The sequence below is a fragment of the Glycine max genome, chromosome 9, assembly GCF_000004515.6.
Source record: "Glycine max cultivar Williams 82 chromosome 9, Glycine_max_v4.0, whole genome shotgun sequence".
Lineage (NCBI taxonomy): Eukaryota > Viridiplantae > Streptophyta > Magnoliopsida > Fabales > Fabaceae > Glycine > Glycine max.
The window spans coordinates 39408036-39424956 of NC_038245.2; the positions used below are offsets into that span (position 1 = coordinate 39408036).

Sequence of the window (16921 nt, forward strand, 5' to 3'; positions counted from 1 at the left end):
TAATATTTAGCCTTAGTTTGCATACGATCGACAATAATTAATTGTCTGACTTAATTGTTTATGCTGACTTCTTTATGTGTGTACAAAAGGAGGGTGTACATGTTTATGTTATGGATCTCATATAAAATTATTTTAATATTTGTATCAATATATGTTGTCTATTTTTTAAAAAATGTGTACATCTGTTTCACATGATCCATGTTGATTTGGTAGCAACTCTTGTCATTCAGCAAACAAAAGTTTATTTGTTCTCAAAGGAAAGAAAACAAGATATATATATATATATATATATACACACACACAAAAAATAAGACATCCGTGCCAGAACAGATTTCTTTTGGGACGCAATTTTCATTATTAATGTGGACAAAAAATTAGCACTAACCAATTAACTTTGTGTAATTAATGGGCATGATTCCAGCTTATAAGTGTGTCAGTAAAGTGAGTGATTAATATGTTAAGTTAAAGTTAAATTATTTAAATATTTATTTAAATTTAATTATTGACGAAAATAATTATTAGTTAGATTTTATTTATTTTTCAATTAAATTTTAGATTAATTAAGATCCATTTTCTCTTTGAACGATTAAGATAAAAATAAATTATTATGGTGGAGTATAGGAATAGAACAAACATAACACTACCTGCTAAAGTCTAAAGATGAAGCCTCCTTAATTAAGATATTGCCAATTAGATTGCTAAAGTATGTTATGAAAAGGAAATCAGAAGGCTGGTCTTAAAGGGTTGAGTGAGTAGAATAAATTTAAGTTTATCAAGTCATGGATTTGAGTCTTTACTTTCAGATGAGATAAATATAATTTTTTCAATTACAAGTATTTTTTATTCAACTATTGAAAAATGTTGAATGGTGCAATAATTTGGATAAAAATGTGCAAGAACATAAATGCGTGTTACTTTTTTTTTTTAATTATATTTAACAATGAATATAAAAAATTAATGAATATGTTAAGAGGATTTAGTTAAGAAGATTTAGTTGAATAATGATGTTAACTTGTTGTAAATCATGATTGTCTTCAATTATTTTGGATAAAAAAAATAAACTAATAAATGTTGAATCTATCAAAATAAATTTAGTAATGGGAACACCGTAAACTCAAGTGAATTTTGTAAAGCAAAATGAATGGACTTTGATTGGAACCTTTATCCTTTTATTTGGACAATATCCTTTATTATTAAATTTATACGAATTGATCATTGAAAGCATACAATAGTTCCCTTTTACAACCCACCGTGTTTCTCATTTTCGAAGCCTTAAGAAATTAGGTATGGTATGGGTCAGCTCGCATTAATTTTTGTAGTTGATAGATTTAGCATTTATCTCGAAAATTTTTCATAGAAATGCTTGGTGGAATTAGACTATTATAATTGATGAATATTCTAAATTTTGATATATTTGTATTCGTTAAGTTTTTCTTTTTGAAAAATTCTGACTTTGTGTTTGGATGGGGTATTTAAATAAGGCAATTTATTTTTTTAGTGAATTTAAAATACTCTTATCATAATTTACTTGTTTGGATATAGGATTTTAAAAAATTTAAAATGACATCATTTTTTAAAAGAATTTTAATAGACTAAAATGATAGGAATTGAAATTCCACAATAATGGTAAGAATTTGAACTTTTCTCCTCTCACACCGTACTATAGGCCCCTTCGTTTTCTCTCTCACACCTTTTTTTAGGAGACGGCGCATCCTGGCTTGATCCTTGAGTTTCCATCGGAGGAGTGGAGGGCTAAGCAATGCCGACGACGGTGCTGGTGCAGTGTGCTTCTTACTCTTCTTCGTCTTCTTCTTCGACTTGGGAGCGGGAACCTCAACGCTGGGTGCTACCACGAGTGTCGAAGTTTTCGGTGCCAGTGCAGGGGGAGAGCTCACTGGAACAAGCGCTGGTGGAGAACTCACCGGAACTAGCGCTGACGACGAGCTCACAGGTGTCACAGTAGGAGGTGTAGCCGCAAAATGAGTGGTCGCGGGAGGTGTGGCCACCGGGGGAGTGGTTGTTGGAGCTGGAGCAGCAGCTTTAGACGGATGAGATGCTACCATGGGACATGAAACAGGAGGGGTTGCGGTTGTAGCATTGGGGGATGAAGCTGGTGGAGATGAAGTGGGAAAAGCAACAGGTGCAATTGATTTTGGTTTAGAAGGGGTTGTGGCTGGGGATGTTATCAACACTTTTTTTAAAAAATAAATATTTAAAAATGAAAATTTAAATTTCATTGAAATTGAATTACTTTATCCAAACAAGAAAATTAAAATACAAGAAATTAAATTACTTCATCCAAACAAAATATTTACAAAATGAAAGGAATTTAAATCAAGACAATTAAAATGTTGTATATTTAAATTTTCTAGAAATTTTCAAATCCTCCGTCCAAATACAAGGTTAGGGAACTTTTATGCACTTCCATTGTCATCATTGTTTGATTGTGTTCAGATTATCTAAAATATTATTTTTCTAGCACTTTAATTTAGTGTGACATAACAAAAGAGTAAAGATTAAGTAACTATTTATTTATGTAGAGTTTCAAGTCAAAAGATAAGATGCATTTAATACATATTAAGAATTGAATTTTTATTACTAAAGTTTAGGTGACTTAAATGTAAAGTGAAAGATTGCATTTTACTAGATGAAACTTATTTGAATGGATGCATTGGAAGTTGTTTTTGTTTCAACTTTCAAGAGAACTTATTTATTATAGTTGGTGGAAATTTTCACTATAAATAGAAAAGAGAATTAGTGGAGAAGACACACATGAAAAGAGAATGTGTGAGAAGAGAGGTTGTGAAACAAAGTCACTTTGTTGAGATAAAAGTATCTTTGTGTAAGAGTGTTATCATTTATTGTAATCATTGAGTGGGGTACTTGGATTTATAGAGTGATACACTATTTAGAATGAATTATAATCTTGTAATCATTTTTGTGATAAGTAAATACTTTTAAGACGATTCCGTGGACGTAAGCGAGAGATGTCAAATCATGTTAAATTCTTGTGTTTGTTATTATTTTTTCTACGATGTAATCTTTGTTGTGCTCTCACAATCCTTTGTGGATGTGGGTAATTTTGTTTGTGGGAGCGTTGGTTACCCAAAAGTAGTATCAGAGCTATGGTCGAGAGCACACAAAGGTTCGAGATACCGTTGTTTGACAAAAAAATAAATTTTATGATTTGGCAGAGTATTATTCAAGATTGTTTGGTGCAGCAAGATCTTGATCAGGCGTTAGAAGATAAAAGGTCGGTTTCTATAAATGAAATCGAGTGGACTAAGATCCAAAGGAGGACTGTGAGCACGATTCGGTTAGCCCTTGCTCTCGAGATAAAACATAACATGTTGAAGGAGTCAACATCGAAGGCCTTATGGGAGAAGCTCGAGAATATCTATGCGCCAAAGTTGCTAACCAATCGTCTTTGTTTGAAGATGGAGTTGTATCAACTCAAAATGGAGATAGGAGGAGATTTTCATGATCACATCAACAGGTTCAATCAGCTAGTAAGTCAATTGATGAATACAGATGATAAACTCTCTGATGAGGAGCAGACACTATTGTTGTTGGCCTCACTACCAAGGTCATTCAAAGCTTTGGTTCAAACGTTGCTTGTGGAAAGATCAATTTTGAAATTGGATGAGGTGACTGCCGCTCTTAGAGAAAATGAGAGAATGATGAGAATTAAAAATGTTGATGATGAACACCATGTAATAGCTGTGATGGAGTCTGAGCAAGGGAGGAATCATTCAAGGAAACATGATGGGCTAAGAGGAAGAATAAAATTACAATCACGTCTGCAACGAGATATGAGTAATATACAATGTTACTATTGCGGTGAGATTGGTCATGTGCAAGTGAGGTGCAAACAAATAAAGGAGGACTTGAAGAAATTAAGAGATATGAACAAAGATGGCACCAACTCCCAAACTAATATAGTAAAAAGTGTTGAAGATAAAGATGATGTGTTTTTGGCAACAAACGATGAGGTTGCTAAAACAAAATGGGTGATGGATTTTGCTGCCTCAAAACACATTTGCAGAGATCGAGAGATGTTTGATACTTTGAAAATCGATAGAGAATTCGACCATTTCAAGTTAGGGAATGGTGGAAAAATGAAGGTTGAAGACATGGGGAGTGTGAGGATGAAGCTCCATGATGATGCTATCCAAACTTTCTCAAATGTGAGGTTTATACTTTCTGTCGTTGTCAATATGATTTCTATTGGGGAGATGACATCACAAGGGTACAAGTATGTTGGTTTAAAGTGGGGATGCAATGTATACAAGAGAAGACATTTGGTGTTGTGAGGACAAAAAAATAAAGGTAACCTTTGATATTTGGATGGACAAGCCTTAAAGAGAAACCATGATAGCAAAGTGAAGAAGAAAGTGAAGTTTTCTAATGTTGTAGAAGTGTTAGGAGATACTTTCATTGGAGGGGAAATTTGTTCACTTTTAAATTAATCGAAAGATATTTCTCTTTTGGCTTGAGGGGGATAATTGTAGATTTCCAAGCCAAAAGATAAGGTACATTTAATGCATATTGAGAATTGAATTTTTATCATTAAGATTTAGGTTGCTTAAATGTAAAGTAAAAGATTACATTTTACTAGATGAAACTTATTTGAATAGATGCATTAAAAGTTGTTTTTGTTTCAACTTCCAAGAAAAATTATTTATTATAGTTAGTGATAATTTTCACTATAAATTGAGAAAAGAAATAGTGGAAAAGACATACATGAAGAGAGTGTGTGAGAAGAAAGATTGTGAAATAAAGTCACTTTGTTGAAAGAAAGATGTCTTTGTGTGAAAATGTTATCATTTCTTGTAACCATTGAGTGAGATACTCGATGGAGTGATACACTATTTAAAATGAGTTACAATCTTGTAATTATTTTTGTAATAAAGAAATATTTTTGAGACGGTTCCATGGACGTAGACTAAAAAATGTCAAACCATGTTAAATTCTTATATTTATTATTTACTGTGTAATCTTTGTTGTGTTCTTACGATCCTTTTTAGATATAAATAATTTTGATTGTACAAGTGTTAAACAATTTAGGAAAACAAAGTATTTTTATTCGATCCGTTATCATGTTCTCTTCGTGTTAGATGAAAGCATTTGTCACATTCTAGATGCCAACAATTTCATCACGCAATCCAAACGCCAAAAGAAACTTGAAATAATAATAATTAAAACAATTCTATGTTCTTTGATATCTAGATTATCATATTATGATAATTATAAGGGCAAATTATATTTATACTTTTTGAGATTTAACAAATTTTACTTAATATTTTTCATTTTTTAATTTTATATATACAAACCTGTTATTACTTTAAATAATAATATAATACCATATATTATTTTAATACAGTATTCTCCTAATTTTTAATGTAATTATATACATTGAAAATTTTAAAAAAATATATAAACAGAAATATTAAAACTTATAAAGTGTGAGAGTAATATAACCTAATAATAATGTGACGTATGAACTATTACTGGTGTCTGCTGGATTTGATTCAAAGTTTTGTGCGTGCGGTGGCTAACCTAAATTTATTAATGGGGATATTGGAACCTTGAAGCTAATTTCGTAAGCAAGGTGAATAGATAAACTAAATTATTGAAAGAAGAAATCATTTTTCTTAATATCTTTTTCATTGAGGAAGCCAGGTTATGAAATTGTCAGAGATGACAAAAAATTCTAGAAATTACTAGGTCTACGGCAAAGTTTTAGAGAAATTTAATGTGAATTTTTCTTTATTTAGTTTTCACACATGTAAAGTTATTTATGAAAGATTTATTAAAAAAAAGTATTTTAAATATTTTATAGTTAATCTGTTTAATCTATTTCATAATATTGGATAGCACTCAAAGTGAAGCATGCAACCTGTACCAAAAAACCTAAAACCTTTACCAAAAAAAAGTGATGGATGCAAAATTTGTAGGATAACACTCGTGTGGATGTCAGATGTTAATGATATGAATGTCATATTATTTATGTTATACAAATAATTATGAGATTATTAAATTCATCTTTTAAAAAAATATAACTTAATATTAAATTAATCACTTAAAATACGACATATAACTTAATTTTAAATTATTGTAATTTTTTTTATATATTTAAAGATTAAATCAAAATTTTCTATCATTCAAATTCAAAGAACTAAATTATCATTTGTTATCAACTTAAAATATCAAACTGATTTAATATTAAAATAATTATTTATCCAAACAAATTATATTAACAATGCACATAAATTAATGATTTGAAAATATAAAAAAATAAAATCAATAATTTTAAAAATTGAAAAATAAAATCAAAATTAACTTATTTTTTAAGGACTACAAATACCATTATTTTTTTTTATTTTATTGGTAATTATCGACTTGTGTTTCACACCTGATGGTTCTTGTCAACGTCACCATCATCGAAAGTTGTTCTTGCTACTTTGACATCATATATAACTATTACGTAGAAGCTTCTTATAATTTTATTACTATTAAATGAATTTCCCCAAAGTTTATAATTTTATTACTATTAAATTAATTTCCCCAAAGTTTATAATTTTTTAACTGAAAGTTTATAAAATTAGGACGTTATCTTGGTGACACTAAATAATAAATTTGATAAAACTTATATTAGAATGACACATTAATTTTCTAATTTTTTTTCTTAATAGATAATTAAATTATTAACAAATAACATAAGGCATTGTTTTAGACAAAAATAAAAATAATAACTTTTTATTAAAAATACGAAGCTCTTTTTTTTTAAAAAAAAACATTATAAATAGTATACTATCATCAAATTTTTTATTTACTTTTAACATTTTTTTAAAAATAATTATTCATCATTTTCAAATAATATTCTTTTTTTGGGGGTATTCAGATATCTCTTAATTAGAGCCATGGGCAAATGTTGCACACTTTCATTATTATAGATCAGAGTCCGACCCTCCGGACACATATACCTTTTTTTGACAGTAAGATCGGAGCATATAATTAAACAACATGTTTATTTGATATTGAGTTTTCAACTTATATCCTTAAGTTATTCCTTATTAGAATTCAAAATATAATAATATGGCAAAAAAATTGTAAAAATAACCCATAAGGTACAGTAACGTGTGAATTGTCTCAAAGCAAGCCAACCATTTTTGACTTTTCCGTGTACACATTCAAAGTTCATCACAACAGTGCTGACCAAAATCATCCTTCTCCTCTCTTTGCACTTTGCAGCACATTAACATACTTACACTGCAAACCCAGAAAATTCCCCTCTCTCTCTCTCTCTGCACACACTAGATGGCAATGCCAATAGCTCAATCATGTAAGAAATTTCCATGTCGCATTTTTCTTCTCTTGTTCTTCTTGCTTGGTCACACAAGCTCACAATCTTTGTATGATCAAGAACATGCAGTTTTGCTTAACATAAAGCAATACCTCCAAGACCCTCCATTCCTCTCCCACTGGAATTCAACTTCCTCTCACTGTTCTTGGTCAGAGATCACATGCACCACAAACTCAGTCACTTCCCTCACTCTCTCCCAATCCAACATCAACAGAACAATACCAACCTTCATCTGTGGCCTCACCAACCTCACACACCTTGACTTCAGCTTCAACTTCATCCCTGGTGAATTCCCCACATCCCTCTACAACTGCTCCAAGTTGGAGTACCTAGACCTCTCAAGGAACAACTTTGATGGCAAGGTTCCTCATGACATTGACAAATTGGGTGCTAATTTGCAATATCTCAACCTTGGCTCCACCAACTTCCATGGTGATGTTCCTTCTAGTATTGCAAAGTTGAAGCAATTGAGACAACTTAAGCTTCAGTATTGCCTATTGAATGGCACTGTTGCTGCTGAGATTGATGGCTTGTCCAACCTTGAGTACCTGGACTTGTCCTCTAACTTCTTGTTTCCTGAATGGAAGTTGCCTTGGAACTTGACCAAGTTCAACAAATTGAAGGTGTTTTATCTGTATGGAACCAATTTGGTTGGGGAAATCCCAAAGAACATTGGAGATATGGTGACCTTGGAGATGCTGGATATGTCAAATAATAGCTTAGCTGGAGGAATTCCAAATGGTTTGTTCTTGCTGAAGAATCTGACCTCACTCCTTCTTTATGCAAATAGTCTCTCTGGGGAGATACCAAGTGTGGTTGAGGCATTGAACTTGGTCTATCTTGATCTTGCAAGGAACAATCTTACAGGGAAAATACCTGATGCTTTTGGAAAGCTCCAACAGTTATCATGGTTGAGTTTGTCCTTGAATGGCTTGTCAGGTGTGATACCAGAAAGCTTTGGCAATCTTCCAGCTCTCAAAGATTTTCGCGTGTTTTTCAACAATTTATCAGGTACTCTTCCTCCTGATTTTGGCCGTTACTCAAAGCTTCAAACCTTTATGATTGCATCTAATGGTTTCACTGGGAAGTTACCAGAGAATTTGTGCTATCATGGGATGTTACTTAGCTTGTCTGTTTATGACAATAATCTGAGTGGTGAGTTGCCAGAATTACTAGGAAATTGCAGTGGTTTACTGGATTTGAAAGTTCACAACAATGAGTTTTCTGGTAACATTCCTAGTGGTCTTTGGACATCTTTCAATTTGACAAATTTCATGGTGAGCCGTAACAAGTTCACTGGTGTGCTTCCTGAAAGGCTATCTTGGAATATTTCAAGGTTTGAGATAAGTTACAACCAATTTTCTGGTGGAATTCCAAGTGGAGTATCATCATGGACTAATTTGGTAGTGTTTGATGCAAGTAAGAACAATTTTAATGGAAGTATTCCATGGAAGCTAACGGCTCTTCCTAAGTTAACAACCTTGTTGCTTGATCAGAACCAACTCAGTGGGGCACTTCCATCAGATATAATATCATGGAAATCCTTAGTAACTCTAAATTTGAGCCAAAACCAACTCTCTGGACAAATCCCTAATGCAATTGGTCAGTTACCTGCCCTTAGTCAACTTGATCTATCAGAAAATGAATTCTCTGGCCTAGTTCCTTCTCTACCCCCTAGACTCACCAATCTCAATTTGTCTTTTAATCATTTGACTGGGAGGATTCCAAGTGAATTTGAAAATTCTGTGTTTGCTAGTAGCTTTTTGGGCAATTCTGGTCTTTGTGCTGATACACCAGCACTGAACCTTACCTTATGCAATTCTGGCCTTCAAAGAACAAACAAAGGCTCATCTTGGTCTTTTGGTTTGGTTATAAGTTTGGTGGTAGTAGCCTTGTTACTGGCCCTTTTGGCATCACTCTTGTTTATTAGATTTCACAGAAAAAGAAAGCAAGGATTGGTTAACTCATGGAAGCTCATTTCCTTTGAGAGGCTTAATTTCACAGAATCAAGCATTGTCTCATCAATGACAGAACAAAACATTATTGGTAGTGGTGGATATGGTATAGTATACCGCATTGATGTTGGTTCAGGCTGTGTTGCTGTGAAAAAGATTTGGAATAACAAAAAGTTAGACAAGAAGCTCGAGAATTCTTTCCGTGCAGAAGTTAGAATACTGAGCAATATTCGTCATACCAACATTGTGAGGTTGATGTGTTGTATCTCTAACGAGGATTCTATGCTCCTTGTGTATGAGTATCTGGAAAATCACAGCCTAGATAACTGGCTGCATAAGAAGGTTCAGTCAGGTTCAGTCAGTAAAGTGGTCCTTGATTGGCCAAAGAGGTTGAAAATAGCCATTGGAATTGCTCAAGGTTTGAGCTACATGCACCATGACTGTTCACCACCTGTTGTTCATAGAGATATAAAAGCAAGCAACATCCTTTTGGATACTCAATTCAATGCAAAAGTTGCTGATTTTGGACTAGCTAAGATGTTAATCAAGCCAGGGGAACTTAACACTATGTCATCTGTGATTGGCTCATTTGGCTATATTGCTCCAGGTGAGTGACATGCCAATTTTTTTTGTTTCCTAATTTTATTTGCTTTTGCTTAATCTTTTTGCTTCCTAACTAACAAATTATATATTGCTCTAGCTTAGTTATATTCTGTGTGTGCCTGTAAACCATTGTTTTAGTCCCTAAAATTATAAGATTGAAATATTTGGTTCATGACTTGACAAAATTTTCACTTTAGTCTGTCTTTGCAAACTCAAGACTAAAGTGAAGGTTTTGTAAAGCTAGAAACTAAAGTGACTGACACAGCGATACTTATAATCTTAGCATGAACTAGAGGTTTACTCCTTTTTCTCCAAGGGCATACAAGTTTGTTCTCAATGTGATTCTTCATATTTGAATTGCAGAATATGTTCAAACAACACGAGTTAGTGAAAAGATTGATGTGTTTAGCTTTGGGGTAGTCCTATTGGAACTGACAACTGGTAAGGAAGCAAATTATGGAGACCAACACTCATCTCTTTCCGAATGGGCTTGGCGTCACGTTCTTATTGGAGGTAATGTTGAAGAATTGCTAGACAAAGATGTCATGGAAGCCATTTACTCAGATGAAATGTGCACTGTTTTCAAACTTGGGGTCTTGTGCACTGCTACACTGCCTGCTAGTAGGCCTTCCATGAGGGAGGCACTACAAATATTGAAAAGCTTAGGAGAACCATTTGCTTATGGAGATCAGAAGAAATTTGGCCACTACTATGATGCTATTCCCCTTCTCAAGAGTTCAGAAAAGGAAACTAGATTGAATGTTGCTGATCATAGTGAATGACTAACAAATTGGATTCCCTAGGATGCCAAGTTAGTGAAAATTCTAGCACATAGGATTTTAGGATGGGGAAATAGGTTCTCAGCAATTTGAGGCAATGGATTTTGTGTTGAAAATGAAATGTGGGTTAATTAGTTGTCACAGGATTGTTGTATAGAATATAATAGGTTAAATGTGGTGTTATAATCAATGTAATTAATATAATTTAGAAAATAAAATGTAGAGTTATAACTAAAGTAATATGGGAATCTAATTTCCAGAGATGCAAGTGTTATAAATTCTTGACACCGTATTTAATTCTTATAGATAAAAAAAAATATTAATAAACTATTATAAAGGTTGATTTATTAAAAAAAGATTTGGATAGTTTGCATAAAGTTTAAGGTTCAAATCTTATTTTTATCATTATTGTACACCAAAGAAATTAAATAATATCAACAAAGTTTTTATATATATTCATGTATAGATATTTTATCACTTGTTTTTTTTTTTTTTTTCATTTTTCTATGTCAAAGTATTCCTATTGATATCAATTCTATTGTGATACAGATATTATGAAAGTGAATTTCATCTCTGCCTAAGAAAATATTTTTTTATATGCGATTACAAATCTAATTCCTATGAACAAATATTAAAGAATATAGCTATCTATAATTGTGTTGAATTTTGTTGTTTTTTTTTTTTTTACAAAAAGTTTAGACGAGTTTGGTGCATAGACTTTGTTGTATTGTATCTTGCTATTAACGGTTTATTTTTTAATCAAATGTTATAATTTTGAGGGGGAAAAAATCTATGTAGTGCGATGCTCACTCTAGAGAATCCAAATTGAAATTTTTTTCAGTGGACAATCGTTGATGACAGCTGAATTCAGTTGTATAAGGTTGGAACTACGTGCGGTGTAGAATATATGCCATTAAATAATTGTTCATATATGTTGGATCTTGACTGGTAATACTCTTTACGACCAAATTGCATTGACTCTGAATTCTGGGATGGTTGCAAACTTGGAAACAACTGATAAAAATATCATAAACTACGTGCTCATATATCTGCTTAGTGGGGTGGATAAACTTCATTATATTATTTTATTCTAACTATTTCCGAGTATGAAAGTGTATTTAGATAATTTTATTTGAAATTAATTAAAATATATAAACAATGTAAATAGTTTTTTACGCTGTGATTTAATCAGATTGGCATACATCATGATTTTTTTTTTAATTTTATACTTATGTTATTCGAAAGATAATTTTTAATTGATCGATAATGTATGACAATTAAGCTTATTTTATTTTATGTTTAAAATAATTTATAATCATAATATTTATATAAATATTCCAAGAAATAAATATTTTGTTAAAAATTAAAATAATTCAAAATTCACTACGAAATATGTTTGGGCTGAATCATTGGGGAAAAAAAAAGCTACGCTAGATGCTAATTAGTAGTAAATTGTTCATTCCTAAAAAGAGAAAAGAGAAATTTTTTATTGCATTTTGTTAGTATGTTTATGTGAGTATTTGTGAACCTAATTTTTAGATGGTTTTTATTTTGGTTAAAAGTTAATTCAATATAATGTAGCTTATATTTAAATACTTTTATCTAAAAAGTATTTTAGGAGTCAAGTGATAAGTACAAGTGATTGATATATTAAAATGAAAATTAAATTATTTAGATATTATTTGAGTTTGATCATTCACAAAAATAATTATTGACTCTAACAAAAATATGAAGCCAAATACTTGAGTTGTGATTCCTATCCCACTATGATTGTTAAATTTTAGTAATATTTTTTGCATCAAATATTTTTACACCAAATAACTGAATAAGATCACTTTTTATTATGTTTAACACAAAAAGACAACTTTTAATAAAACCTATAATTTTGGTCATTTTAATTCTTGATTTTTACTAATCTTGCAACTTTAATTTGGGCCTAAAAAAAAAACTTCTTTATCCTCTTACAAATAAAAAAAGCACACACAATAAGATTATTCTTCTTTGTAATAATAAGGCTTCAACTTATTGGACTAGGAAAATGTTTCATGGACACTCACAATATTATCTAACATTTAGTGAGAGAAAAAAAATTATAAATATGATAAGATTTATGATATGATAGAAAAAAAATAAAAATAGAGATAAATAAAAAATATTGATGAAATCTTTAAAATTAAGAGATATTAATGTATAGCTGGTCTTTTAAATATAAACTTTTGATATTACATAATTTTTTTACTTGTATTTTAGGCTGTTGTCACGGAAGTAAATTAGGTATGCAAACAATGAATTGGTGGATTTTGCAAATATAATGATTACCTATTATTTATGCCGCTGTACTAACTACTAACGAATGGACTCAAATCCTCAACTAGTCAGCTTCAGGCTTTTGTGTTATTCTAGGATGTGTTGACCGTTGAAAAATAGGTATGGAAAGGAAAGTCAAACCAAAAAAAAAAACTATAAATGAAATGAAAGACATCAAAGAAAAGTTGCAACAGAAAGCTGAGTGCTGAAAAGTAGAAGAACGCAAATCAACTTATCTCTGATGATTGATAAAATGCCCTACAATTTGTTGTATGATGGATACATAAGTTTAAATTAAAAGATAATTCCCATTTAGGCCTTGAAACAAAGATACCAAACCTGCACGATTTTTTACAACCAAAGAACATATGAACAAGCGTCTCAGCACCATTTTGACATGCTCTACATTAAATTATTAAAAAAATTACATTAAAATTTTTAATATAAAAATTATTAAAATTTTATATTAAAAAAATATAAATAAAACTCATTAAATTAAAAGTAAGTCCCACTATTCTTACAAGTTTTAATAAATTTTAGTTAATAATAAAGAGTGTGGTTAAAATAGTGTATACCATCCAACATATGAATAAACTTGGATGAGATTATTCTAGCTTAATCAGTTATTTCAAATTTGAGTCACAATTATATAATTGTGAGAAAAAAAATTTTGGCTCAAACAAAAACTTTCCATAAATAATACATTTGATCTAGACAAAAAAATAAAAGAGATGATATATTATTATCATTTCACATTAATATTTACTTTCCATTCAGATTCAACCAAATTTGAGTGGATTTTTAATTAGTAAAACAAACCTAAAATAAAAAATTACTCCAATCAAATCCTATTTTATCATTAAGACAAAGTATATCACATTTTTCCAATCCTTAAGTCCATGGGTGATTGGAACAATTACTTTATACACCCAGTTGTGTGCTTGGTGCACCCCCCAAAATTTGTAAAGTCCTCACCCTACTCTTCTCTCCTCGCTCACTCTCTTCTTCTCTCTATCTTCCTCTTTACTTCATCTCACCTTCTCGCTACCATCACGAATCCTTTCCTTCGTGCCTCTACATCACTAGCACAACCTCCTCACACTTCAAATTCAGGTTCAAAGTATGGTTTCATTCTGGATTGAGTAATTTGGAATATATTTGTATTCTGGATTACTCAATCTAAAATGGCTTTGTATGCATTATGGATTGAGTAATCCAAAAAACAAATGTATCCCAAATCACTAAATTTGGAATTGTGATTCCTGAATTCGATCTTAGCTTTCATTTCAATATGGCCATGCTCTTTGACTCCTTCGTAGTTGTGTGTCTCCCTTCCACAACCTTCTCTCTCGTTGACGACCATCAAACTTTTGTCAAGCTCCTACGCTATGCCGGCCTTAGGCTTAGACTCATCGCCACCATGAGAAAGTGTGATACGATGAAGAGGAGATGGATAAAAGAAGAGAGTGAGCAAGAAGAGAGGGGAAAAGGGTAAGACTGGGACATTAAAAAATTTGGAGGTGCACCAAGCAAAAATTGGGATGCATAAAGCAATTGCCAATACTATTAACAAAGGGCATTATTTCAATGCCCCAAAACACCTAACAAGGGCATAACAAAACCCAATTGAATCCTAAACAGAGAGTGACAGGACACCATACCACAATGACCACACCATGGCCAACAACAATGAAGAAGAGGAAGAAGAAGCAGTGGTGCAAATGGTGAAGTTGGGTTCTTACGGTGGTGAGGTCCGGTTGGTGGTTGGTGATGAGGAATCTGTTGCAGAGGAGACGATGCTACTTTGGGGTGTTTAGGAACCCACACTTTCCAAACCCAAAGCCTTTGTCTCTCAAGCTTCCTTGCAACTCTCACTCGACTCTTGTGGCCACTCTCTCTCCATTCTTCAATCCCCTTCCACTTTGGTACGCTATCTTGCTCATTGCATTAGTTAAAGCTTACTTATTCATTAAATTAGTGATTAACTATAATGTTTGTTGCTGTATTTGATTGGTTTGTGCATGCTTTGGTGGTTGAGGGATATAGACTTGTGATTCTATTCTTGTTTTTTTTTTATTATTTATGTGTAATGGTTCTGTTGTTGACATAGATAATTCACATTAGTGCTCTAGCTTCTACTATAGCTTAGGTCTTTTCTAATAGTTGGTTTTTAGTTTTAAGATTTACTGGTAAAATGACCATCATACCATTAATTGGCTATTGTTGAATTCAGGGCATTTTGGACTTTTGATCTAGGGGGCACCTGGACTAATGGAGCAATGATGTGGGATAGTGGAATTGTATTGGAGAAGGTTCTAGAGGATTTTGTTGACTCAGGGATGCTTTGCTGAATTAGGATCTGGTTGTGGATTAGTTGGATTAGTACAATTGCAATCTCATTCAAGTTGATCTATTCATGCCAAGTGGCTATAGCTTGTCCATAATTTCTTGATTAGTTTTTCGCTTTTGTTCATGGATTTAGGATATGTTTGGTTTAGATTAGATTAATACATAGAAGAGAAATAGAATATTTTTTTAAAGATTGAAATAAAGTGTAAGAAGTATGAGTTCTATGAATTATGTAAATTTTTTTTGGTGTATTATTTCTTTCACACCCATAACATAGGAAAGTGGAGCTTTGAGATTTTGCATTTTTTTAAAAAATAAGAGACAGATTGGATAGCTCCTCAACAAGTCCTTATCGGAGAACAAAATAAAATGAATTAAGGAGATAATATCAATTACATTTCTTTTTTCATGAGTGTATAAGTTTAAGTTGATTTTATCTTATCAGAGAGATTTTGATTCATTTTACCTCAATTCTTTTTTGTAGTGTTTTGCTCAAAATTTTATCCAAGTTAGGTATAGGTTGTCTATCAAATCGTGAGGAATTATTGTTTAGTTCTTCTTACTCATTTTATGACACACCTTTATTATTTTTCTTCCTTAGTTGCATTGTAGTCTTGTTGAGGGGTGAGATTGAGACTTTCAAGAAAGAACATTGAGACCTCAAACATATTTTCTCTCTACAGTCCCATGCCAGATTCCAGATTTCGTGAACCCCTACTCAGCTCACACAAGCCAATAATTGTTGTGTTAACACATGATAATCATGAGACTTCAAACCAACCAATTTCAGATCATTGACGGATACAAGGCTCTTGATATTTGAAGAGTATCCTTGTGAGACTTTTAGACTTTGCAGACATTCACAAAAACTTATCTTCTCTTCTGTTGACATTGTGTGACATGTTGGGGGCAGATACGTTCGCCGACCTTGTGATACCGAATGCAACTGCTCTTGTATACCTATGTCAACCAAGTCTTGATGACACTTCAAAGCATCCTTTGTCTCGCCTTTAATGTTTAGAAGGGTGTCAATTAAACTATCACAATTATTTTTCTCCATATGCATGACATCTATACAATGTCTAACATCAAGATTGGACTAGTATGGAAGATCAAAGAATATTGACCTTTTCTTTCATATGTTTGTCTCAAATGATGACTTATTTTGGGTCTTCCCAAAGATAGTTACGATGTCCTTCACCTGATCATAAACTTCTTTCCAACTAATGATTTTGGCACACTTTCATTTTCTTGATTTCCATTAAAAGCTTTCTTCAATCATCGATACAGGTAATAAGGTTTGAGAAATCTTCAGTGTCTGATATATACTGTCTTCTTTCCATGTTTCAATTGGATGAAGCTCATATTTTTTCTCTCGGATAGGACATGTGTGATGTCCTTTGACACTGTATCCACTCAAATTCCCATATGCTAGAAAATGATTAATGGTACAAAAATACCATTGCACGCAACTTGAAGGTCTGCTGCAGATTCCCATCCCACACATCAATCCTATCTGCCCACAATTTTCTCAAGTCTTCAATCAATGAGTCAGATACACA

General features: G+C 32.0%; 1 protein-coding gene across 1 annotated transcript; it reads left to right on the top strand.

Moving 5' to 3' along the window:
• Positions 1 to 7173: 7173 nt before the first annotated feature.
• Positions 7174 to 10939, top strand: LOC100789972 (receptor-like protein kinase HSL1). Its single transcript, XM_003533235.5, has 2 exons — positions 7174 to 9928; positions 10288 to 10939. The coding sequence occupies exons 1-2, from the start codon at positions 7321 to 7323 to the stop codon at positions 10704 to 10706; spliced, it is 3027 nt and encodes a 1008-aa protein (XP_003533283.1). The 5' UTR covers positions 7174 to 7320; the 3' UTR covers positions 10707 to 10939.
• The last annotated feature ends 5982 nt before the right edge of the window (positions 10940 to 16921 follow it).